At 38.7% G+C, this 27,703-nt stretch overlaps 1 protein-coding gene across 1 annotated transcript in view; it reads right to left on the bottom strand.

Moving 5' to 3' along the window:
• Window positions 1-27,703, bottom strand: part of LOC115415227 (CD2-associated protein) — a 124,245-nt gene that overhangs the window by 48,418 nt on the left and 48,124 nt on the right. The window contains exons 6-10 of the mRNA XM_030128733.1: window positions 23,770-23,948; window positions 17,355-17,442; window positions 16,934-17,028; window positions 10,862-10,966; window positions 8,948-9,001 (exon numbers count right to left, since the gene is read on the bottom strand). Of these exons, the coding sequence (XP_029984593.1) occupies window positions 8,948-9,001; window positions 10,862-10,966; window positions 16,934-17,028; window positions 17,355-17,442; window positions 23,770-23,948 (521 nt within the window). The remainder of the gene's footprint in view (window positions 1-8,947; window positions 9,002-10,861; window positions 10,967-16,933; window positions 17,029-17,354; window positions 17,443-23,769; window positions 23,949-27,703) is intronic.

Here is a 27,703-nt window from a genome sequence, read left to right as displayed (position 1 = left end):
TAAAAAGGATGAATTTTTTTCCATTACCTTTATTACGTAATTAACTATATGCTTCACTAATTTATCTATGCATATACATATTATGTATATGTTATGTTCTCGTTTTCTATTTAAAACGTTTACCCTGCTTTTTAAATTACATTTTGTCATTTGTCACTTTCATATTGTTTGATAATGGATTGTAAATGTATTTTTCTACATGTAGCTTTGGTAAGAAAACAGTGTAATGCAACTGTACATATCTGCTTTGCACTGAAATTCCAATATGATCAGCTGCATCAACATCTTTAGAAAGTAACAGACAGCCCATCCAGTATGACACCTTCCCTCTTAATGTGTCAACTGTGTGGAAGCTGAAAGATGACAGTTAAAAGCAGCTTCTCCAGCTTTTTCCAGATAACTGCAAGAAATGTTTATGGCTGCTGCTTGATGACACCGAGTCAGTGACACATCTTCATTTTCTGCATTATCACTGTTTTCTCCCTGGGTTACAGAGACTCAGACCTTGTGGGCTGAGTAATCGGCCAATGATGCTAGCCCACTCTAATCTAGTCCGATTATGTAACTCCAGTGGATCTGGCCAGAAAACACTGTCACATCCCGTGTTATGTGTGTTTTTCACTATCACATAGCATCATGCCACAGGGGTATTTTATATATTCATACATAAATACATACATTCACACCCCTTATCAAAAAATGCCTTCGATTGTTTGTCATCAGCGCTGTGTCTAGAGGGCATTGCATGCCAAGTCTTGGCATAACAGCTTGATTAACTGAACCGCAATAGGCATTTAATAACACGCACAAGAATAAGTGACTGAAATTACCCTCAGCATATACTGTACCTGTAGTCCTGTAGCCATTGCGAGTACACAGCTACATTGTGCAGTTTTGTTTTTTTTTTTTTTAAGTGAACATCTTCTGCTCTCCATTTGCTCTGGTAATAATGATAATAATAATAACAGATTGGTTGTACATTAGTGCTTTCCTAGGCACTCCAAGCGCTTTACATTGCATTCATTATTAATTGCCTCCACAGTCATACACTGTGGCTGCCAATCTGCACCAACCTCCAAACATCCATTCACATTCATACACCAGTGTGAGGGACACTGGAGGGGAGGTAGGTGAAGTGTCTTGCCCAAGGACATGACTGGGACAGAGTGGGATTCAAACCGCCAACCCTGTGGTTATTAGCAGACCAGCTCCATCCTCCTGAGCCACAGCTGCCCCAGTTAAATAGAAAAATGTAAACCCCCTTGCTGTCTGGCCAATCCTCCTGAGCAGCCTATAAGACATGTCACAGCAACATAATGTGAAGCTTCTGACGAAGACCACAGGAAGTAGCTGAAACTAGTAAAGCAGATAAACACACAACTACCCCTGAACTACCCCTGACTGATACATGAATTACCTACAATAATTATATGTGGAAGATAGTATGAACCTTTACCAAATTTTAAGAGGTTTTGTTTCAGGTCAATGGTGTCCCGCAACTTTGTTTGATACACAATATCTTTAACATAACCCCATAGAAAGAAATCCAGGGGATTGATATCTGGTGAATGAGGTGGCCGAGGAATTGGACCATCCCAGCCAATCCACCAGTCTGGAAATGTTTGATTTAGAAACCCACCAACATGTAGTCCCCAATGTGGTGGTGCACCAACTACCTGGAAAATGATGGTTGCTTGAAGGTCATCCAGTTATGATGCCACTTGCAGTAATTTATCTCTCATTGAAGAAAAATGGACCAATGATTCGACTGCACATGATTCCACAATTTTTTTTTTTTTTTTTTTTTTTTTTTTTTTAATTGTAAAGAGACTTTGCGGACACCCTGTACATCAAAAAAGTGCCTCACAAAAAAAAAAAAAAAAAAAGGACCAATGGCCCTGTAGCTTACCGGCCAAATGAAAAGCTTTGGGAAATGCATCCAGATGCCATTTATTATCACCCAGTTGTGTGTATTTATTATATTACAGAAATAGCCCATGTTTTGGTCATAATGGGAAAATTTTTCAAAGTCGCACCAAATCCAGAATCAGATCCGGACTGAAATAATTTCAATACCTTTGTTGACATCATCATAAAGAAGCTGTATACCAAGTTTGAAGTCAATCAGAACTGTAGTTTTGGAGAAGAAGACGATTGAATTTTTTCCCCATAAGAGCCCATGTTAAATTTTCCGTAAGTTCCCGGATCCAGAAGAAGATCCTGATCAGCATGTGGACATTATGTTTTGGCCATCTCCCCATCAGGGTTGGACTGTAGAAATTTTAACTTGATATCATTTATATTTACTGAGTTATTGCATCCATCCACTTCCTTTCTCTTATAATGGGGACATTTTTCAAAGTGGCACCAAATCCAGAATCAGATCCAGATCCAAATAATGTCACTAACTTTTGTTGACATCATCATAAAGAAGCTGTATACCAAGTTTGAAGTCAATCGGAATTGTAGTTTCGGAGAAGAAGACGATTGAAATTTTTGTAATGGATGACTGATGACAGATGACGGACGCTGCATGATGACAATAGCTTACGGCCTGTTGGCCGGTAAGCTAAAAGACTTTTCTGAGTTTGCTAACAAGCACTCATTTTCCAATATGTTTCATCAAATTATATGGTGTGATAAATATTGAATTTCATCAACTTGTTAAAATATGTATTTTGTTTACCACTTAAAAACTTTAACAGCCGCAGGTAACAAAAAGCATATGTTGATCTGTAATATTTAATAACTTTTGAAGCATTCATACTATCAATACTTGTCCGTAATTCAAGGAAAATAAAGTTTCTCAGCTTTTTATCATTACCAGATATGACCCATTTGCACATTCAGAGGCTCTGTAGTGAACATCAAAACACTTTCATCTTCTGGAACATTGATTCATCAATAAAACCCATGTAATTTGACAAATGACAGTGGTTGTAAACACTAATTTTAAGTTCAGTTGATGATACATTTAACTTTGACATATATTGACCTTTGATTTTAATCTGACCTTTTTGTTCTGCTCTATGGAAAGTAACTAAATGATAAATAACAATAAATCACTCAGGAAAGGTTAAATATAGAGAAGGTTTATTTGGAAGTCACTACAAAAAAAGTTTTAGGCGTTTAAGGGATGTTTTTTTAAACGGGCAACTTTTTTTGTTTGTTTGTTTTACTTAACACTTTCAGTGCCATGGGCCGATTAAATCGGCTTCAGGAAAACAACCTGTGAAGTGCCACGGGCCAATCAGATCGGCTTTGGAGAACACGCCATATTTGTGTACAAACAAACCATCCACCCCCATTTCTTTCTCACATTTCGATGACGTTCTTTCTGTGTCCCCCTTTTGAGACCAAGCAGACGGGAATTTGAGGTCATGTGACCGAATAATATTTTTATATCTTTTTAATGTTTCTTATTCTCCGGTGTTTCATCAAAGGGAGCCCTCCATGCTGGGGGACGGCTGTGGACTCCGGGGGCTGTGGCGCCTTCTCTCACTGGGGTCCACTCCTTTCTGGTGGGTGGGGGTCCCAGTTGGCCCTCTCCCACTAGTTGGGATGCGGGGCTGTGTTGCTGGTGCCTGGTCGCCAGGGTCGGCGGCTGCATCCTGGTGCGGATGGCTCCCTGAGACAGCGCCTCCTAAATTGATATTTTACTTTTACTTGTACATTTTTGTTCTGGTCTACCCGTGATCAGTCAGTCTTCTTAAGTATGTGTGAGCTTGTGGGTTTGCATGTATATGTGTGTGTGTGTGTGTGTGTGTGTGTGTGTGTGTGTGTGTGTGTGTGTGTGTGTGTGTGCGGGTGGGGGGCGGTACTGATTTTTAAACTGATATGTAAAGCACTTTGTGCTACAGTTTTTAATGTATGAAAAGTGCTATATAAATAAAGATTATTATTATTATTATTATAAATTATGCAAATTACGATCAATAATGAATCGGCTGTGTCCGGTGCGTTTTGAATCTAATCACCAATCGGTCGGATGTTACCGAGCGGTTTCCTGCAGGATTCTTCAAATATTATAAAAACGACGCGAAATACTGAAAAACGGCCAAATTCTGTGGCACTTTTAAGGCTTATTAGCCCCTTAACTGTCTGGCACTTAAAGAGTTAAATAACTTATAATTAGTTTGATATAATACTTTATAGTTTTGCGTTTTTTTTCTACTGTTTTGCCCTTGAATTCCAAATAAAATCTAGCTCTATTACACTGATCCTCATGTCTCACTCCTGTGTTTGAATAATTGCTAGGAGAAATGAATGATTTAGGATTGGAAGGATTTAACCCCACCAAGCAAGGAGTCATTTAATAAGCAAAAACCTGCTCAAAGTCAGACTGAAAATAATGTAAAACCTCAATTTTACAGAGAAGACATGTTTGAAGAAAAAAACATTAGTGACAGGATTCTTCTCCAACCCTGACATCCAGTTATGTTAGTTAATAGACTCTTTGATAATCTAATCTACAACTGCACTGCAACCTCTTGGTAGAGTATTTCAGAGACTTCTGATTATTATTATTAAGATTATTGTAGACAACAATCTTGTGGTGGTACAATGTCGCTAAATGTATAAAAAGAGCCCTGTCACCCAACAGCCCAATGGCCCTGTATCTCACCGGCATGTTCCCTCAAGAATCAATAACCAGTTGAATTTGTGAGGTCATCAGGTTCTGCCACTATGTTAGAGTCCTGTGGTCTGGATGCAGGAGATTTCACTTGAGGATAACTCAACTCTAACCATTTCCATGTTGTAAGCCAGCAGAATATGGCCCATTATCAGTAAAAGCACATTTTTGATATTTCACAAATTCATTAAAAAAATCCAAAATCAAAATTTTTCTCAAAACTGTGAACAAACTTTGTAGAAATTGTCCCAAGGAAGCTACATATAACATTTGAAATTAGTCCGACCACTAGTTTCCTCGGAGAAGATGTTTGAACAAACTGCTAACACAGATGATGAAGACCAGGACAAAGATGGACACAGTGCCTTCATAATAGCTCATGGCCTGTTGGCCGGTGAGCTAAAAAGAAAACTTTGTCAAGATAAATTGTAAGTTATGATTGTCTATGCAATGTCACCATAGTCTACCTGTTTTAACCTGGATGTAATTAAAATACAGGAGGCTATTCTCTCTGGGACATACTATCACTGAGTAAGTTGAAGTGAGTCAGAGTGTAGCAATGTCATGAACAGCAATATGGACAGAGTGGTCCAACACCCTCTTTAGTCACTGATGTTGCATTAGCAATGCTGGGTGCTGTGTCCCTATCAAAAATGAGGTCACACCCATAGCTGTAGACACCAGTATAACAGAACAGCATCGGAGCAGAGCACTGAGTATTTGATTTGGCTGCAGCACATTTTACTGACTGATCTCATTAGTTCTTTGGGTATTTTTTTTTCCTGAATCGAGGCAAAGATGAGCTGTTCCAACTCATCTGAATTTCTCTGCAGTATTTTACATGACATGTCAACCACTGATTCCAATTCCACCTTCTTCTCTAAAGATTAAACATTAACACGGATATATATTATCTCCTTAGGGAAGTCTCTGCCTCTATATTTTATCCATCCTAATATACTCAGCACGCAGTGTTAGCATTAGCAGTTAGCACCACTGCACAGTCCAGCATGTATATAGTGCTTAACAAATTTATCAGACCACCTTTCCCTATATGTCCTAGAGACCACCCACCACCATGAAGTGCTTTAACAGGGTTTCTGCAGGTATCAGCAAATCTAATTTAATGCTTTTTAATGCCACTTTAAACAAATGAAATGCCCACGCTGAACTGCAGGAACAGTTTTTATGACGATTTACCGTCAATAGGCTTCTACCACGTTTTGAATAGTTCCTCCTCCAACCACTTCTGCTGAAACGTGCATTTTCCCTTTTTTCTTACATTTGCTAATATTCCCTCTGCTCTTTCACTACAGCATGAGCATGCTCACAGCACGTTGCATTCCAAGCATCTGGTGTTGTGACCTCATGTATCAGCCAAAAACAATAGCCAATTAAAGGTTCCGCCTGTCAATCATCACACTATACTTCCGATCAAAATTATTAAATGTTTATATCATCAAAATAAATCATGAATAACAATGCTTTTTTCCCTATCAAGTGTATTTAATGTTTTAATGCCTCTGGATGTCAAATTTAATGCTTTTTAATGCCATTTAAGGCCTTAATTTTCACAAAATCTATTTAATGACTTTTAATACTTTTTAATGGCCCGCATAAACCCTGTTTAATGCGGACTCTTTCATTCTCAGTGAGCTCTCAAAGTTTTAGCATTTTGGAAAAGGAATGAGGAACATTAGACTGAATTCACCTTTTTTTTCCCCCAAATTTGAGCCGGCTTAATTAATCAAGGATAACATTCAACCACTGCAACAAATTCTGCTATTCAAGAATGCAAGTAAATAACTTTAATTGAACATCTTAATCAAGAAACAACAATGTGCTTTACTATTTTTTCAGTTTTTTTTTTTTTGTAAAAGTAGTTATTACCGCAGTATATTTTAGCCTTAAAAATATCATTTCAATTAAAGAGCTTCTACATACTGGTGTTAACCATTACAGAAATATAAAAAATGATTTTGGATAATTACCAATGATGTTAAATTACGCCGACCTTAATTGGGTGGTGATCTAATAAATTTGTTAAGCACAACATATACAGGATATCTGGAAGATGCCAATAAACTATTCTTACTCTCACACCCATTCAAATTGAGGGATCTTGTGGAATTTAAAACAGCACAAATATTATACAAAACAAGAAATAAATTACTCCCAAATAACATACAAAAATTATTCACAGATAGAGATTCAGGTTATGACTACAGAGAGAAACTAAATATGAAACATTTTGCTAGAATACATTTTTTTTTTTTTTTTAAATAATGTATATTTCATGTTGTGGAGGGGTTTTGTGGAATAGAATGGAAAAAATATCAAAAATCATAAAATTAAAGATGATGCATAAAAACGTTATTTTCCAGAGATATAGCAACAATGACCTGGAGTACAACAGTAATGGTATGTTTTTTTGTTTTTTTCAGTGATCTAACAAATGACCTATTCTTTATTATGGACATTACCTGATTATACAAATCATGTAAATTTGGGGTAGGACAATATAAGGTCAGCTTCTTTCTACACCATTTCGGACATATAGTGTTGTTAAAGCGCCACAAAGAAATAGTTGTAAATTGTACGACATTTGTTCTGTTTTTTTTTTTTTGTCAACTTATTGTCTTCAGTATTCTGGAGTGTTCCATTCAAATTTGTAATATCTCTTTGCCACTTGTTAACCCTCATATTTTATTCCTACTTATGTCCGAAATAAATGCTATCATTATCATTATATATATATATATATAGAGAGAGAGAAATCAGCATGTTTTTTTTTCCTCCATTAGTTTCCATGTTATGTGACTGGGACTGATTATCAGGCTTAAGTTGTCTCAAAGACAAGATCATAATGTTGTACTTACAAGCTTGTGCACACTCTTTTATATTAGCATCATCTCTGGGACATGCAATGTCAAATAAGGAGAGAGTTACCCCATGCATTCATAAATGATCATCTTGTGTAAATGACTTATATGAATAATATCAAAGAAGAAAAAAACTGTCAGTTTTTTCCCTAGTGCACTGCAGCCCAGCTAATCGTATTTCATAACTGTGAGAGGGAGAAAAAGATCAGAGCATGTGCTTGTGTATGTACATATTCGCCTCCTCACAGTGTTTGTGTGCCATGTTGAACAAGCTGCTTGTCATGTGACCTTTAACTAGTCATGTCCCTGGTGGCTAATAAGACACACAGGAGCTCTGTGTTAGACCTACGGTATGATAAACAAGCTGAAACATTAGTTTGAATTTTACCGTGTGCTGTCCAGAGAGTACATTTCCATATTCCACATTACTCACACTGAGACATTTGATATTTAATTCTAAAAAACAAAACAAAAAAAACGTCCACCATGGCACATGAAACAACAAATACTAGATGCTAAAATAAATAAATTGCTTTTAATGAAAAGTGATAGCCGCTGACGTGCCTGCATAAAAATGACTCATTTGAGACAGGTTTTGTGTTGTTTACTACAATTGTCCACTGTTACAACTCCCCATTTGTTGTGAAACAACTGCTACATCAGCATCAACTCATAAATCACTGCTGAAGATAATGATGAAATTGTTATTCTTTTATTTATTTTTAATTACTGCCTGATTCTGTACCTTTTTTTTTTTTAACCTGAAACCAATTTATTTTAGCTGCTTTTATTTGCATAGTAAGTTTTCTATACGATGTACAGATTGGATGACACTTTCTAATTTTTTTTTTTTTTTTTTTTTACAAATTTTGTTGTACTTCTTACAATGACAATACAGATATTTTATTCTACTACAGATATTCTATTCTATTCTATTCTATTTACTATGCTTGATGTTAAATGCTGTTGAATTGCTTTTGGTTCTGGCAAATGTCCACATGAAGACAAAAACAAGAATATCAGATTATTTTTTAGTTTCTTTCCTCCTCTATGACAATATATTGGGCTTTTAATGCATTTTAGTGCATTTTGGGCTCTGGGGAAACATTGATTGACATTTTTGGAAACTTCACCAACCAAAAAACAAATTAATTTATCAGACATAATCAACAGATTAGTCTACACTGAAAACAATCATTAGCCGTATGATCTGTCAGTGAGTTCTAACAATCGACTGCTGACCGCTATATGTTCATTAGCAGTTGACCTTACAGTTAAGACTGTATACTTCCTTCCCCTCCGCCTTCTGACAGCTCAGGATACCACTGGCTTACTAAGAAGATCAATTCCCTTGTGCCTCATTAAAATGAGTGCCACTGCAGTTGAGGACATCTAACATGCTGTCACCATTATATTTCATCACATGGCTTACCTCCTCTGTGTCCTGCTTCGGGGAGGCCTTCACTGACCCCCTCGACATGGGAATCTGAGAGACAGGGAGAGAGAGAGTGAGAGACAGAGAGAGAGTAAGAGAGATGCTGAATGTAATCGTGGCATGAGGCAAAAAACCCCACAAATAATAATAATTAAAAAAAAAAAAAACACCTTTTGTGACAATGCTAAACAGGGGGGGAATACAAATAACACTTGCACTTCAGAAACCACATTCATCTGTCAACTTCGCACTACCAACACACCCCAAAGACCCTCTTCAACAGCTTGATCGGTGATCACCACGGAAGCCAAGAGGAGACTTCATGACAGCACTGAAGTTTTCACCCCAAGAAGGGGATCTGATTATCAAGAGGCCCTATTACCCACGTGAGAGAGGTTTGTAGCTTTGTAGAGAATCACACAGGATTTCCACAAGAGTGTAAACCATACTTATCACTCCATTATAATAATTAGATTATGTAAGAAACAGCAAGTCAAAGTTCACAGCTTAGATAAGGAATATATTCATTCATTCACTGCCTCTGGATGCTAGTCCTTAGTTGGGCTCTGTATTATGTCTACGGTTCACAAATGGTTTTACAGACACATTTCTAAAGTTTTCCATGGGTTTTCAACCTCCATAATCACTTACAACCTTTATTAATACATGAACAGAAGTGGACGTTAGTTGATTCCAGAATCAAAATCACATAACCCTTTTCATTCTCCATTTGTCAGACTCTAAGCACTGCAGTAATATGTCTAAATGTACACCAAAACGCATTATTTTTAGTCGAATAACAACAAACAAGCCATTCCAGCATTCAAGACTCCACAGACCTAAGGAAAACGGTACTTTGAATATTAGAACATTAGTGTCTAAATCTGACAAGCCTTTGAATCTTGTTTTGCAACTTTTATGACAGTAAAACATCAGGGATGTGAACTCATCAGTGCAAAAATTGACAAAGATGCAAAACCCCTAAGGTAGTGAAAGGGCATGCTCCCACACAAAGAAATGTCTGTAATATCAGCTTTAAAATGTGGGTTTAAGGTTGATTTTTGCATCAGGATAAAGAACAAATCCCACACAACAATTACTGATTTTACTGCTCCAAAACTAATGTGAAGGTATTTAATTTCACTGAAATGTATGACTTTCACAATGTTCTATTAAAGACATTCTGTAGCTTATAGGCTATATATACATACATACACTGAACATAAGCATAAATCTTAAAAGCTGGTAATTATTTCTAGTTTGTCTAAGGTCTCACTTTTACTGTTCAACCTTTCACAAGACATCCAACTAATTTGACTTACTCTTAGATCCAGTCTAAAACATATTTGCCATGTTTTTTTTCTTAAAGTTACTTTAACAGTGTAACCTTACCTTTGTCACACCTTCACTGTAAGTTGCCACTATGTGAAATATTCAGTACTGTGCAAAAGTTGTAGTCCACAGGTGTCAAACATACTGTCCGCAAGCCAAAACTGGCCCACCAAAGGGTCTAATCCTGCCCACGGGATGAATTTGAAAATTTCACTTTGTTTGTGCTGCAGTTTAACCTTTACAACCAATTTTGTTCAGTTTTTGTGTGTCTTAAGGCTGTGCACATATTTCCTGTACTGTCTTGTTGTGTCTGGAGAAAAAGGAATGACAAATAAATAGGTATGCTCATTCCAATCTTGCAGAAACAACAAGGTAAAAAAAAAATGTCCTTAGGCAACATATTGGGACTCTTAAGGACCATTTATTTACCAGTGATATCATTGTTGGTGTGGATAGCCTTTTAGTCAACAAATGAACAAACTTGAGAAATGTGTTTTGGGTCACTGTCCTATTCTAGCTGACATGTTTAAAATGTGTAATAAGGCATATGTGGAACATTTGTCCACTGGTACAACTCACCTCCTTCTCTTTCTCTATTTCAGTCAGCATCACCACGAAGTTGTCAGGGAAGACGCCTTCTTTGCCTCCAATCTCCCCTCGCCACCAGCCGGGTTCTCCTGTGTCCTGTAAGAGAACCAGGAGAACATTATCTTCAAACCTCTAACACTACTGAATATGTTTTACACTCAAATTTACATACAAGAACAAAATAACACAAAACACAGTAAAATAAAGAAAAGAATATGCAAAATTAAAAATAAAGAAAAAACATTAATGTAGCTACCCGAACTGAACCAAGTGAATGTACAGCATCAGATTTAACGTTGTACATGCACTTCTACACATCCTCCACTAGGTGGTGGCAACTATCCAAATTACTCTTGGCAGGGAACCAGAGGTATGACCATTTGTCTGCCATCAAATAACAAACCTCGTTTAGAGTGATCACAGTTCGAAGCCTGAGGCAACTGCTTAGAGTCGGTTCTATGTGCTGGATCACCCTGAACATCCAAGTCTCTGCGACCGACTCAGTACGACTAAAGCAGGGGTGTCAATCATATGGGCCACGGGCCAAAACCACCCTACCAAAGGGTCCAATCCGGCCCGTGGAATGAATTTGCAAAGTACAAAGCTTACACTGAAGACATAAAAATCTAGGGTGACAACTCCAAATGTTCTATTAAAAAAAAAAGAAATTGGAATAAGTAAAAATCACATTATGAACATGTTTACATTTACAAACTCATTTTACAAACAATGCCTATGATCTGTGATCAATGTGAAATTTCTTAAGTAAAAGTAAGTGCAGATTTAACCGTGCTCTGCCTGTTACTAAATGCTTCGTGTCTATAAATCCACTGCAATCTGTGAATTGAAACGCACGTGTATATGCAAAGATTACGCATAGTATTGTTCCTGTGAAATTTCAGGTTGTACATGGTTATAAACAGGTTTTTGTGAATGGTAAATGTAAAAAATGTTCATTATAATATTATAATGTATTTTTGCACTAAAACAGAAGGAACAATTTGGAATTGTCATCATTTATATGTTGTTAATTGACCAATTGACAGACCAAATTGGGCTGAATATGGTCCCTGAACTAAAATGAGTTTGACACCCCTGGTCTAAAGTGACAACTGACTAGGCCAAGTTTGGTTTGGTGTAAAATCATTTTGCATTTAGAAATGATAACAAAAATAGAATTTTAAGACATCAACTGCTTCATTTATTTTTAAAAGGCTGAACATGTGTGAAAGAGGAAATGACTGGCGATTTTGATCAGCTTCTTGGAACAAAGCTGACGACTCCTTCCTGTTACCATCTGCACAAACACAGAATCATGACTCCATTAGAAGTATCGTAAGTCTAAGTTGAGGCAAAGCCATTGCATTTATATGAATATTATCTGGCCCATCCCATTTGGTTTTACCACAATCCTCCACAGTAGAACAGTGAATGATCTAATCCAGGGGTGTCAAAGTCATTTTAGTTCAGGGGCCACATCCAGCCCAGTATAATCTCAAGCGGGCCAGACTGGTAAAGTAACAGTGAAAAGTAAAATTACATGATGAAAATGTTTACATCCACAAACCATCCTTTAAAAAATTGTGAATAACATGAACCTGAAATTTCTTGAAAAAATACATGCAATTTTAAAGCTGCAGTATGTAGGATTGTGGCCAAAACTGGTACTGCAATTACATTCAAAATACTGTAGAACGTGGTATCCTCTCCTCCTCCCCCCAGGCTAGGGGTTGCCAGATCCCGCATGAGCATCCACTACTAGCGTTTCCTCTAATCCTTGCCACCACACCATAAATTTCATACAAAAAAATCATCACCAGACTTACTCTACATAAGTCTAATATATAACAGGCCAGAACAAACGTCCTGCACAGTCAAATGAAAATTTGCGAAGATTCAGGAGCTCTAACCCCCCCACCACCACCACCACCGAACCACGGACACCGAGCTACCGAGCCCCCCCCCCCCCCCCCCCCCCCGTTCGGATTACACACCGCTAAATGAACAGGTCACTTCCACAGAAAACACTGAACTACAAGGAGCTACCATGGCAAGAGACAAGTCCTACACCGGCACCTGGTCTGTTCACCAGTCCCGGACCGGCAGTCTCTTCACCGGGGCCAGGAGAAGAGACTGCTGCCCGGCCCCGGAAGAAGGGACCAGGTGAAGAGGCTGCAACCCCGGCTCTGAGTGGCTCTTACCGGTGGTCAGACTAAGGCAGGGCCGGCGTCGGTCTTCAAATCCTTCTTCTCTTTCAGCCGTCTCCATGTTTCTAAATCATCTCCTATACATCTCCTTGTTTTATTTCTCACTTTGTCACGATGTATTTGGGAATAATAAGAGTCCTTTTAGGTTTAATAACGTCAGACATTTGTGATCAGAAATGTTCCAGCTGCAGCCCACGGGGATCTGGCAACCTGGATGCTGAAAAGCTTCTGACTCTGTGATTAGCAGACAGGTGATGGGCGGGGCATCAGACCAAAACACACAATGTCAACATAAATATCATTTCAGGGCTGACACTGAGCTTTTCAACTGCACATATTCTGGCTGGACTACTGCTGTCAGTGAGATCAGTATTTGAAATGAACATGATTCCTTAATGTCTGGTGACAGTCAAGGCAATTTTACAGTTACTTAGAACATAATTCCTACATACTGCAGCTTTAACAATGTTATTCCTGCAATATTATGCCTTTACACGAAAACAAAGAAGCTTTATATGGTCCCTAACTAAAAGGACTGAGTTCAGTATAGTCCAGTACAATTTTTGCATTTCACAAATTCATCCCACAGGCCGGATAGGACCCTTTGGTGAGCTGGTTTTTTGCCCCCAGGCCGTATGTTTAACACCGATTTCTGGGTCACTATCAAGGTGTCGGATCTGAGAATAGTTTTCACTTGGTCTCAAACCCCTCAGGGGCTCATTAGTCAAAGTTAGTTTTCAGTGCTCTGTAATGTTTACCAGCTTCTTGCTAATTTACACTATATGGAAAAAACATATTAGAACACATCATATTTCAGTGTATAAATACTAAAAAAAAAATTTCAAGTAACTTGTTGTCAATAGTTATCATGGTAACTGTCTAATCACTATTTCTTTTCAGTTTAAAGACTGATATTTCTTCCTAAGTGAGAGCTGAAGAAACCAGACAGCTAATTGTGGTTTAAAATGATTATTTATTGCTGGGATTGTGACAAATTGTTCAGAAATCTACATGTAAAACATTTAAATCAATTCAATATGTCCCAATACAATTGTCCATATAATGTAACTGAGGGTTATGAATTCCACCAATACTTAACAACAGATATAAAACAATAAGTTGGAGGCTCTGTTGCCTGAAGATGTCTGACATGCTTTATTAATTTACTCATATGCCAAATGAAATACAGACCCTCACAATAAGACCTGTACACACAGACTGTGGCTAAACTTTAAAAATAAATGTCAAACACTAGTAAGAGTTCATTTTTGTACATTTTTGCAGATGGACAGAGGTGGTACAGGGTTGGTTTGGGTTTTTTTTTTTTTTTGTGCTGGATAAAGTTTTTTTCTCCTGCTGCTAAAATAAGTTGTTATCAAGTTCTGCTGAAGACACATTTAAAAATCACACTGACTATATCTAGATTGGTGTGAATATCACAACACTGAGCTTTTTGAGGTGATAGAAGGAAATCAAGCCAGAGGCTGTTTGCCACAGATGGAAAACTTCCATGCAAAGAAGCACAAAGGACCAAGTTCTCACATTTTGACAAGATAAACATGATATTAGAGGGCTGTCATTTATGGTAATCATGCATGATCTTAAACTGAAATATTAGATATGTCAGCACCTTAGCATAGGGCTGCATGATTAATCGATTTTAAATCGAAATCGGATTTTTTAATTAGGACAATTTTTAAAAAAGGGAAATCGTAAAATCGATTTCATCTCTCTCGTGCCTGCGGGCCGCGCGCTTGCGGGCTCCTGTAGGCTCCTCCTCCTATCAGTGACAGCAGTCTGTCACAGAAGTCCGTGTAATGACCGGACTTTAAATGTGTTAATGAGCCCTCAGTACTTACGGCAATATAAGCCGTGGTTTCACGCACGGATCCCGCAACTGAAATAGAACTGCATGCGGATCATTCATCTTACGTTGTCCCGGATCTGTACCGAACCGGGCCCGGGTCCGGGGTTGTGGGGTCATCAGCCTCAGCAGAGGAGCCCACACAGCCCTGTGCCCACACACATCCACCAGCTCCACAGATAGAATCCCTCCAGTGTGTCCTGGGTCGGTCTGTTCCAAGCACGGATCCTCCAGTTTAAATAGAACCCATGGGAATCACTCATACTAACGTGGTCCACGCACGCACGCACGACTGATGCTTGTCACTGACTTACATTGGTATCACTTCTGTGGGCCAGACACCCCAAAAAGAAAGGAAAATAAATAAATAAATAAATAATAATAATAATAATAATAATAATAATAATGATAATTTAGTCCTCTTACTTGCTAAATTTTTCATTTACAAATGTAAGTTCTTTAACACAAAACCAAATATTATTTATTTTTTGAAAGATGTTGAACTTTATTTAAAGCTATTAGATATTAGATAAATCTGGAAACAAAAAGGCTATAAAAACCATCAGTATTTGCTCTGATTTGGACATTGTATTATAGTGTATTCCCCCTGGCAAACTTATGTTATTTCCTTGTTGTATACATTGTTTGTTTACTCTACTTCATTCAATAAAGATTTAATTAAGAAAAAATAAACTTCTGTGGGTTCATCACGTCATACCATCACAGATTTGAGGTCAGAGCAGTGCCTTGCACTGTGGGCTGCTCATGAAAACGACATGCTGACTTCTGTTGTCTTTTGTAGTTTTACCCAAAAATCGAAATCGAAAATCGAGTTTTTAGAGGAAAAAAAAATGGGGATTTTTTTTTTTTTTTTTTTTTGCCAAAATCGTGCAGCCCTACCTTAGCAGAATTTCGACTTGCACTGATCACAATTTTTTAGGCCAATCCCGATTTCCAATTTGCTGGGTGCTTGGACAGCCAACACCGATTTTGGCCGATTCCAATTTCATTTTTGCCAAACACAACACACAAGACATTGCCCTGTAACTTTCCAATTAGAAAATTCGTTTTAAAAATACAAGAAAAGTGTGCAAAAAGGTTCCAGGTTTTCTGTATGAAAACAGGTGCATTGATTGAAACGCCTGGTTTTTAGTGAGTCCTGTATCGTAGCAGTGGCTGAAAATCATCATATTTGAAGGAAAATGATCACACACACCCAATTTTTATTCTGACGTGGATCAGACCATCTGCTTTAGTAACCCATTATCATAGACAGTACATGTTACATGCTGAAACCCAGTTTTATTTTCAAATAATCTAATAGAACCTTGGAAAAAAGCAAGCATCTCCACATATGTGGAATACCGGATGAATCCCTGCACTGAATGGACCAGAACACCACTTATAAATTCCCAACTTCTACATGCTTTGGACTGAATCAAGGTCCTGCCTCACACATAGACAGGCACGTGAGAGGATGATTAAAACAAGTGCAACACTATGCAAAGGATCCGTATCGTATTTGTGTTTGGTAATTAATTAATTTAGTCATGTAATGAAGGGGTCAAAATTTCGTATATTAAGGGGTTTTTGGAATTATTGATCATACATTGTACAGAGGGTAAATTTATTGTACAAATACAATAATTATTGTAGGTCTGTCCGTGTCCGGTTCTAGGGGGGGCAAGAGCGGGCAATGCCCCCTTAAACAAACATCCTGCCCCCTCAAATGAAAGTTTCCAAAGGTGGGGAAAAGGAAAATGAGGTGCACAATAGCAGGAGGCTTAGAGGAATTGGTAAAATGTCTTTAGTTTCACTTTCACTTTGTCCAGTCGGTGTGTGTGTGTACTCAGTGTGAGGTACATATGGCATGGAACCCCCCCACCCCACCCCCCAATTAAATGAGTATTACTGTACATGTAAACTGTCATTGTGACATCTGAACCCTGTGTTGTTAACCCCAGTTTTAACACCAGCACAGTGTTGTCTCACCTTGCTCAGTATGTGAATGGTCTCTCCCTCTTTCAGAGTCAACTCGTCCTCATTCGTAGCCTCGAAAGCAAAGGTGACTTTGCAGTACTCTTTTGCTGAGGAGGCACATATAGTGGAGTTGAACAGATCAATATGGTTACTTTTACAGGGCTTCATGCGCAAAAAGACAACCTGAACATCATTTAATCATGAACAACATGGTGTTTATCTGACTGCTTGTATAATCGACAAAGGTATCCACCTGTGCTTTTTTTTATACAAAATCAATTAATTTTATCATCCTTTCAATAAAATTGTCAGGCCTGGTAAATCAAGGGCCTGTTAACAATGTGGGTTGGGGAGTGAGCTAAAAAAAATATGAAAATTCAATGACTGTCTCAGTGTTAACTGTCTACATGTCTGTTGGCATGTTGTGTTTTACCTTTGGATTTGCCGTCTCCGTCTCCTTTCTGCAAGTCTGTTGTGTTGGGATGGGCAGGCTTTGCAGCAGATGGTAATGATGGGATTGGCTAAAATGAAGCAAACCATACAGATGGACATGATTTATCGAACATGCGTGGATATGCGACCGAATATGAAGAAAGAGTCTTGAAGACAGCTTGTGTCTGGACCAGATGACAATGAGTCTGTGTCATTACATTTAGATGTTTATGAAAGATGTGGTTAATAACAAAAATGGTAAATCAGTTAGAGGCTGCAGAAGGTGAAAAGAGTGAAGAATTACTGAGGGGAAGAATCAAACAGTGAAAGTTTATTTTCTTCAAGGAGAGCGTCATGTTACAGCTTGTAAGTGATTATGAGTGTTTCATTCACAGGCAAAAAAAAGGAGTACTGAGAGATTTTCTGTTGTTTGGGTTCGGAGCACTGACTGAAAATATCACAGTATCCCTTGGATTTCAGGGGCAGGATGCTTCACATCCCTGACACTACAGCAGGGAGGAAGACGCGGAGGAAGAGGAGGCGAAGGAGTGGATGATGTGGGGAAGTGGAGGCTGTGAAAAGGACTGTGTGACCATGCAATGTGTGGTGGTAGGTGAGGAAAGGAGGAGAGTGGAGGATAGTGTGAGGGCTGTTGTGAAGGAGAGAGACAAGGAAAAGGAGGCAGAGTTTCAGAACAGAGTTACGTGCAAAACTGATCCAAGCAGTGAAGGGCTAATGTTAAATGTGACCAAAAATCTACCAAAGCAAACGCTGCACTCTAAAGATCAGGTAAAGGTTACATTTTCTACTATGTGAAATATGCTGAGGAAAACAGAAAACATATTTTCACAACAAACAGAGTCACTTTATGTTCCAGAAGTACAGATGGTTAACAGTGTAAACACACCCCTGCAATTCAGGGGACAGACTGGAAAAACAGGTAAGGATATTGGCTGCTTTGTTGAAGATGAAAGATTCGAGTTTAAACCAATGATAATTTGGTCCATTTTAAACCAATCTATTTAACCCTTTTATGACGGTTGTCACTCCGGCCCTACAATTCACACTTTACAGCATACAAATTACGGCAACTCCTGAACTGTTTGCGCCATCCACAAAATTCAATTTCAGCATTGGAAAGCTGAGATTCTGAGCTTTCCAACGCTGTGCAACACTTTACGGTACAGGCCCACATTGCATGTGGGGGAGGGGTGGAAGTGGGCGGAGCAGAGAATCTGGGGAAGAGCAGGCAGAGCTGAGTGCAAGTAGTAATAGAGAAGAGAGATTTTGATTTCTTTTAGCAATGTTTTAGCAATGTTTTAACAAAGTTTTACCGGTGGTTTGCGGTGAATTCTTGAAAATAATTGCACATAATATTGATAGTGCTGTTTCTGAGTGTTCTACTGGTGTATTTTGCTGTCTTTTTGTGGAATTGAACCGTTTGTTTTTTTTTTTTTTGCCATTTTATCTTTATTTTCCCATTTGTACAGTTCATTGATAGTTGTATTGTAGCTATAAATATTATATAAATGCAAATATGAAGATCATGGATGTTTTTCTCAGTGGAATGAGGTGCTCTGTTTACAACTAGACAGTGCCACAGAGACTATTACACAGGCTAAAAATGACTGGAAGTAATAAAAAACAAGTGTTCAGAGAACGCAAACCTCCGCCATGCACCCCGAACACTGTGCATGTGTGGATTGACTTTCTTTTTAAATTAAACAGTTTCAAGGTTGTTCCATACAGCAGAACAAGTTGAAGCTTGGTACCAGTCATGTGTATGTCAAATTATATTAAATTCCAATCAATATTTGTTGAGTTATAATGAAAAACGTGTCGTAAATGGGATTTTCAATGTTAAATTGAAATGTCCACAGAGTGCCCATTCCACTGTGGATGTGGACAATTTTGTGACAGATACAAGATATTGTTATAAGCTACGGGTGTATCAAACTGGAGGCTAATCGGAGTTGCTTTGAATTTTTTTATGAATTTTCGAAAATTGCTCAATGATGAGAGATAGGAAAATGAGAATTTGTGACGTTGCTGTGACCTTGAACTTTGGCCTACTTGGCCCAAAATTTAATGGGTTCGTCCCAGGGCCTAGGCGTATCTGTGGGTAAAATTTGGTAAAGATAGTTGTAATAGTTTTCCCATAAAGTTGCTAACAAACAAACATGCAAACAAACAAACACACAAAGTGATCACAATACCTCCTGGCAGAGGTAATAAGCTATAACATGAAAACAGAATGCTCTAAACAAGCAAAAAAGTTTTAGCACATTTGCTATAACACACAGTTTTAAGCATATATTGCATATAATAATGATAATTAATGGCTGGTGACACAGTCTCACACAGTCTAATTTATTCACTCCAAACCAGAATTCCCATTTTCATGTGTGCAACTTTTCAATAGTTTGCTTCAACTTTTCACACAAATATACACTAGCTGCGCACTGTAAATAATGAAAAGGTAGTTGGTGACATGAACCAAAAATGTATTTAATGTTTTACGCAATGTGAGACTTTGTTGGCTCAACTGTCCTATGTTTGAATGGATCTGTAGGAGGACCTTCACATGGGAGACCTGGTTTGGTTCCAATATGGTGAAAGACAATTTCTCCTGGTTTTCTAGAGTCTGTCATCTGTTTTTTGTTTTGCTTATGCTTGGTTATGATTATTCAGTTATGTTTATGCCCATTTCTGACTAAAGATTTCAAAAGACCAGAATGTATCATTTCCTGTACACTATATGGACAAAAGTATTGGGACATTCAGGTGTTTCTTTTTTAACAGGGATCTGGGCAACAAAACAGTTATGAAAAATGTTGTAATATGGTTTTGTGATGCATGTCATTCCATTGGTTAGTTTTGTTTAAATTGTTATCTTTGCTTTCTCTCAACATTGATTTTGTTTTTGTTTTACATTATGACATTTGTTATTATTGTTTTGCAGCCCAGACCCCTGTTGGAAAAGAAACACATTCAACGTGTCCCTATACTTTTGTCCATATAGTGTACTTCCACTCTGATGTGCCACCTGTCCAGGTTTTTCTGTAGCTGGATAGAACTTGCAGTTCCTTAAACTCAGAAGAACTGCAAATACTATGCTGGACGCAAGTAGAGTTTTCAGTAGAGATCGACCGATTATCGGCGCCAATATTTGGAAATTGGACATATATCGGTATCAGCATTTTTTTTAATCCGACGGGCCGATATTAAGAAATCAATTTAAAACTGGGTTATTTCGGCTCAGATGCAGCAGCGCCTCTCTTTCTCTCCTGCACTGTCCACTCTGCACCCTCTGATTGGTTGACACGGAAGCTGTCCTCACACACAGACTGGGACTGATTTGGGATGAGACTGTGTTCTACATACATTTTCTCCATTACTAATACATAGAGCGTTTAGAGCCAGATTGATGAACTAATGTTCTGGTAAAAGCTCATCAGACTTCACCTTAGCGTGCTTCCCTAAAACAAGTGAACTGAGTTTTTTAGGCGCTCTCTCTTAATCACACACACATGCTTTTCTATCACGGACTGTTTCCATCTCCATATTATCAGCAGTCTAATTCACACACGTCAGGAGGTAATATGAGTTAGCAGAGCTGCCGCTAATGTTTACTCTGCTCTGACGTTCTTCTGAAACATTAGTAGTAGTTATCAGATGTAGAGCACAGGGATGTTTAGTACAGTTTCAGAAGAGTTTTCTGCGTTCACCTTTGACACGTGTTCTCTCTCTGGAGCTTCTCACACGAGAAAACTTCGCCTCTCTGCGGTGTGTACCCTTCCGCGTCGGATTTCGACGCGGAAGGAGTACCCCCCTGCATCAAATAGTGGCGCTGTGGGGCTCTGACCGCATGCGTTGATTTCTGACTATTTGGGGTGAGACTGTGTTGGTATGTAATGTAATAGTGTGTGTTTGCGTTAAAGTCACATGAAGAACTCTACAACTTACAACTACTAATGTTGCTGTGAGCTTTCTAGTCCTATGATCTGAAAATTAAAGTGAAGATGAGAGAATCAAATTCAGAAGTGATTTATCTGAACATGGTGGAACATTTTAAATCCTGTGTGTGCTCATTAAAGCCCTAAAGGCTGTTTGTGTTCTGTCAGGAGTTTAACTGCACTCATAGCTACCATTATACTTTTTATGTAGCTTTTGTCATATTAATAATTAATAATGTAGCAACATAGTTTTGAATGACAGGGTCCCAGCTGTTGCATGGTAAAATATAAAATTTAATAATGAAATCAACTTAAGGCGTCCCAAATGCTGTAACAAATTAAGCATGATGAGTTGAGCATATGTCAGCATATGGCCCAAGAATTTACAAGAGTCTCCCTGTATTTTTGTTGTGTTTGAACTTAAAACAAAGATAAGTCATTATAGTTCTATTTAAATTTTACTTTATTTACTGTGGAAAAATTTAAGGGAGCTATTTATTTAAGCTTTTATTCAACTTTATAAGAGATGCTTCTGAGTCTAGGAAATCCATGCACTTCTGGAGCTATTATTTTCTATTTGTTTGATTAAATAAACATGTTTTAGGCATTTAAACGAAGTTCAGTGTTTGCATTATTCAAAATTTTTCCCGCCGATTTTTACACTTTTACTGCAAATGAATATCGGCTCCAAATATCGGTTATCGGCCTCCTCTAACTACTAATAATCGGTATCGGCCCTGAAAAACCCATATCGGTCGATCTCTAGTTTTCAGGTCTCTAATTTACTTGAATGTTCATTTATCCTGACACCGTTTACCTTTACTTGCAGTATTTTAACACATACCTGCACTTTTCACACCTTTTACATTATTAATAAGCTTGTCACTCTGGTTTGCATTTGAGAGGTATTATCAGTATTATCAATACTGCATCATGGCTTGCTCAGGTTTAGAGCTTAAACACCTGGACAATACTGGAAATACCTTAAATAAATAAACTTTTGGATTTTTCATATATCAGTGCTGTCAAGTGATTATAAAGTGTGTTATAGGAGAGTGTGCTGCATACTTGATCCACTGATTTAGTTCTCTAGTTAGTTAAGGTGAGCCTGTGAATGTTGCAAGTAGCTCTTTCAGTGTCATAAAGATTGCAGATAAAGAATTCACTATAATTCTGCCTCTGACTTGGGGCGTTTTCACACAGCATACTCGAGTCCGTACCGTACTTGGGTTCACACCATTCCCACAGAAGTTGCGTTCACAAGCATGTACTGTAGCCCGTGCCTGAGTAAGAATGGGTGTTACAGGGCCAAAACAGTAGGTGGCAGTGTGGAAGGAATTATGTCGCTATCCAACAAATGCAGAAGTCAGAAGAAAATAAACCCTTACGTCATCAACCAAGTGACTGCTCTGTTCATTTGTCTACAATAGCGGCAAGACAGGCACTACTTTTCTATCTGTTAGCCAGTTTGAAGCAAACTAAAGAAGAGTGACCTTCATTGTCCCTGAAATATCATTGAGGAGTTCGGTCAATAAGGCGAGCCTGTGCCGCACAGATCCAGGGCTTTTTCAGGAGACAACAAGAGCATCGTCTATGGTCTCATGGTGATTAGGTCACTTCCGTTGTCGGAATGGTGATTAGGTCACGTCTGTCTCGGGCACAGATTGCATTGACACAGCAACGTACTGTGCTGGCAGTCCTACCAAGGACTACCTTCTCAACTGGACTCGGGTATGGTACTCGAGCACGGAATGTTTGCTTTCACGTGGATAAAAGTAAGTGGAGTTTGGGGTCAAACGTAGTTGGATACGAACTCAAGAACGCTGTGTGAAAATGCCCTTATTTTCATGTTTCTGTTGACAGGAAGTTAAGAGTATTTCATTCATACATCCTCTGAACCACTTTATCCTTGAGAGGGTTGCAGGGGTGTTTGACCCTATCCCAGCAACGAAGGCAGGGTACACCCTGAATGTGTCACCAGTTCATTGCAGGGCTGACATACAGATACGAATAACCAATCACTCTCACATTCACACCTACAGGCAATTTAGATTAACCAATTAACCTTTTAGTGTATGTCTATGGATGGTGAAGTACCCAAAAACATGGGGAGAACACATAACACCCCATCCCCCACCCCCAATCGGCTGGTGTTGGAATTGAATCCAGGACCTTCTTGCTGTGAATGCTAACCCTTGCACCACTGTGTTGCCAAAGACATTTAACATGTATAGGTGATATTGTCATGGCATATCAAGACTGAATATTAACCACAACAGACTAAGCCGAGATAAAAATCAAGAAAAAGACAAATACTTCAGGATCATATTGGGATTTGTTTTTTTTTAGCTTTGTTGTGTTGGTATAGTATGTGTAATGTCCTGAGTCAATGAGTCATAATAAAAACAACTTTATGTGACCCGCATTTACAAACATTTCTTGTGATTGATAGATACTCACTTTGTCCTTCTTTTCCTCTAACTCGGGGCTTGGTAGTCGGACCTTTAGCTTGACTGAACCTTCTCTGAAAATATCTCCGAAACCGACTCCACGGATCTTCTTGGGCTGTGCGATTGCTCCATTCCCTGAGGCAGGCTGTGGTGATGTTGGAGTGGTGACGCTGTCCACTACACTTCCGTCTGAGGAGGAAGAGGAAACACTGTGGCATATAACTGCTTTACCCCAGAGGGAAGTGAAGAAGTGTTTGGGGGTGGTGGGGTGGAATCAACTAACTAAATATGCACTTATAGACAAGACATCCTCAATTCATAGCAGCTCATCCTCTATCTCCTCATTTCATGGTATTATTGAACCACCAATAACAAAAAAGGACCAATGGCCCTGTATCTCACCTGCATGTTCTATCAAGAATCATTAACAACGTGAATTTATGAGGTTGTCAGGTTCTACCACTATGTTAGAGTCCTGTGGTCTTGATGCAGGAGATCAATCTCCCAATAGAAGTGTGGTACTTTCACTGGAGGATAACTCAACTAATTAAATGAAAGTCCATATATGACTTTCTATCAGTGCTCAATAGTAACTTTATTAATATCTAAAATCATTCCCATGTTATAAGCCATCAAAATTCTGACAATTACAAGTAAAGGCACATTTTTAATATTTCAAAAATTCATCAAAATTTAAAAATCAAAATTTCTCTAAACTGTGAACAAACTTTGTAGACATTGTGCCAAGGAAGCTACATATAAAATTTGAAATCACTCTAACCAGAAGTTTCATCTGAGAAAATGTTTGAAGAAATTGCAAATGAAGATGATGAAGACGACGGACAAAGCACCTTCACAATAGCTTATGGCCTGTTAGCGGGTGAGCTAAAAAGGCAAATTTAATTCAAAGTCTTAGGGGATGTTGCTCTCACTTCATTGTGCCATGTTTGTGTGGCTTGCATAAATGTATGTTATTTTATTGTTTATTGTGACCATGATAACAAAAGGCCCAGCTTCTAACTTGTTGGTCAGTACCCTTGAATCACATTTTTTGATTTTGTCTCCAAGCAACTATGGGCCGGGTCTATCAAAGGTTTGCGCGTATTAAAACGTGTGCAAACTCATTGCACGGGCAAAAAAATGTACAAACTGATTTACTAACAGTGCGCAATAAGGGTTGCGTCTTTCAAAGGTGCAAAATAGCGCATCTGCATCCAGTTAGTACGTTTGCCTCAATGAATATGCAATATGGGGCGTTTACACGCAGTTGTGCGTGTTGTGGGAGGAGAAAATGTAAATATATTAATTTAGCACTGGCAAAGTGATTTATCAAAACCGAAAGCAATTTTGCTGATAGAAACTGCGTCTATATTTACCACGTCTCAAAAGGAGGTGCAAACGGTTTGGATGCGTAAGTGCGCACACATGGCTGCGGTTAGGAGACAAAGAAATGATGAAACCAGATGCAGAGAACATATTTTTCACCCTCATGTGAACATTTTTGGAGTGATGGAAGAAAAAATAACTGAGACATATGCGCCCCCCCCCCCACACACACACACACACACACACACACACACACATACTTTACAGGACGCTTTTCCCCTCCTGATGATTGTGATTAAAAATACGCACCGACATATAGCTACAGCAGGGGTCTCAAACTCTATTTACCTGGGGGCTGCTGGAGGTAGAGTCTGGGTGAGGCTGGGCCGCATCAAGTACTGCACAACAAGAACACTTCCTCTGAACACAAACGCTTCTTCTGAACATGAACACTTCTTCAAACATGAACGTTTCTTCAGAAAAGGTTTCTATTGAATACTGGTTGCTACCAGACATCTGGCAGTGCGTCCTCCTGCACACATGAGCCACATTTGGCTTCGGGGAGGAAGCAGTGGAGACCCTCAGTATGTCTTGCAGATGCTCATCATGTCCAGTTCAATAATGACGTTTGCTGTTGTATTCTTTGTGCACTGCAACTTTTTCTGTGTATATCAGACCCGTCGGGGTCCCCCTGTGCTCAACAAATAAATATTCCATCCCCCACTTCTCCTGGAATTGTCTGTGCTTCTCGCTAATCTGTCTCTCCATGGTAGATTTTGAAAAAGCCATGACTGGGACAGGACACATGTTTATGTCACTTACTTGTCACGTCCTCCTTCACTAATCGCGCATATGCGAGGTGCGTTCACGGGCGTCGGAATTCCGAACATCAACATTAATGAAAGGGAACGCAACAAGTAGCTATAAATAATTACTTTTTTAAATAAATTCCCCCACAAAAAATAGATCCTGTGAGAAAAAACTTGTGGGTTGCACTAACATTAACCTTTGGTATCAACTGGGGGTCCACAAATTCACATACTGCGGCCGCGAGTTTGAGACCCCTGGGCGACAGTGTGACAAAATTATGTGTGCCTGACAGTCATTCTATTCAAATACAACCCCGACCCACCCCACGCACGCACGCACGCACACACACTTTTAAAATGACAAATAAATGAATGAATGACTGAGTCATGCAATACCTTCTATGACAAAACTCCTCCAACGTTACATTTCCGTTCCTCTGGATCATTCAGCACACCGTTCCCATTAGTGCTGGTTTATCCCACAGCAGTTTTTACAGCGTATTGTCTCCAGTAGCGCACGCAAAACCCTCATTTAAATAGGGCGGTCTGCAAGACTTTGCACCTGTTGTAATTTGCGCAAGCAATCTTGGTAAATCACCCGCAAACCATGGTCACACCCCACACACAAAATTCTAGATTGCGCAAGCAAATTACTACACGCAAATTGGGATCTTAGTAGATCCGGCCCTATGTGTATGGTGAATGGTACAGTAACAAGGTTTTTGGTTCTAATTTCCCTTTTAAAAAAGCAAATAAATTAATGAATGCAGTCTCTGTCCCTTCATATGGATCAGTCCAGACATGAGCAATTACATTACAGTGATTACAAATCCTTCATAGAACAGGTTCAACTTTTGGGTCTATCCGTACTAATCTGCATTACATTTTGGTGTCCCTGTTACGCAGTAACATGTACAGAATACATGTTACCGCATAACAGGGACACCAAAATGTAATGCAGATTAGTATGGATAGACCATTTTATAACAGCGTTGTATCATTGTCGCTTCTACCTCATCAACCAAACAAACTGAACAAGGTGCAGGACTTACAATATCAACATTATCAATAATGACAGATGAGAAACTCAGACAACCCAGTTAATTATGATGTAACATTTAAGGATTAACATGATGTTATGAAAAAACTGAACATCCTCAACATTGTTTTGGAAACTTCACTGTGAACAGAATGCTTATACAGGACTCTGATGCATCCTCAGTCTAAAGCACATCTTCGATTCAATCACATGACCTGCTTTGTGCTACTATGCACTACCATACCATACCAACTTTATTTATAAAGCACTTTAAGAACTTTACAGCAGGCCAAAGTGCTGTACACCAAACATAAAACAAGGGATTAAATAAGTAAATAAAACTAGTGACAACACAGGGTGTTAAGCGGGCTAAGAACAACAAAATACAACTATCATAAAAACAAAGACAAATTAAAATCTGTTAAAAACAGTATAAAAAAAAAACAGACATGTCACTCACTGATTAAAAGCTAATGAGAAAAAGTGCGTTTTTAGACGTGATTTAAAGACAGGTACAGACTGAGACTGTCTAACAACTAAGGGCAACTGGTTCCAGAACTTAGGGGCGACAACAGAAAAGGCACGATCCCCACGAAGCTTCTTTTTAGTTTTTGGAACCACAAGCTGCATCTGATCTGCTGACCTGAGAGCACGAGGGGGGGCGTAGGGGTGGATCAGGTCAGACAGGTAGGAGGGGGCAAGGCCACTCAAACATTTAAAAACAAAAGAATTTTAAAATCAACTCTAAAACGCACTGGTAACCAATGGAG

Source organism: Sphaeramia orbicularis, chromosome 24 (genome assembly GCF_902148855.1).
Source record: "Sphaeramia orbicularis chromosome 24, fSphaOr1.1, whole genome shotgun sequence".
In the NCBI taxonomy this organism is placed as follows: Eukaryota; Metazoa; Chordata; class Actinopteri; order Kurtiformes; family Apogonidae; genus Sphaeramia; species Sphaeramia orbicularis.
The sequence above is the reverse complement of the archived record's forward strand: the minus strand, read 5'-3'. Positions and strand labels throughout refer to the sequence as shown.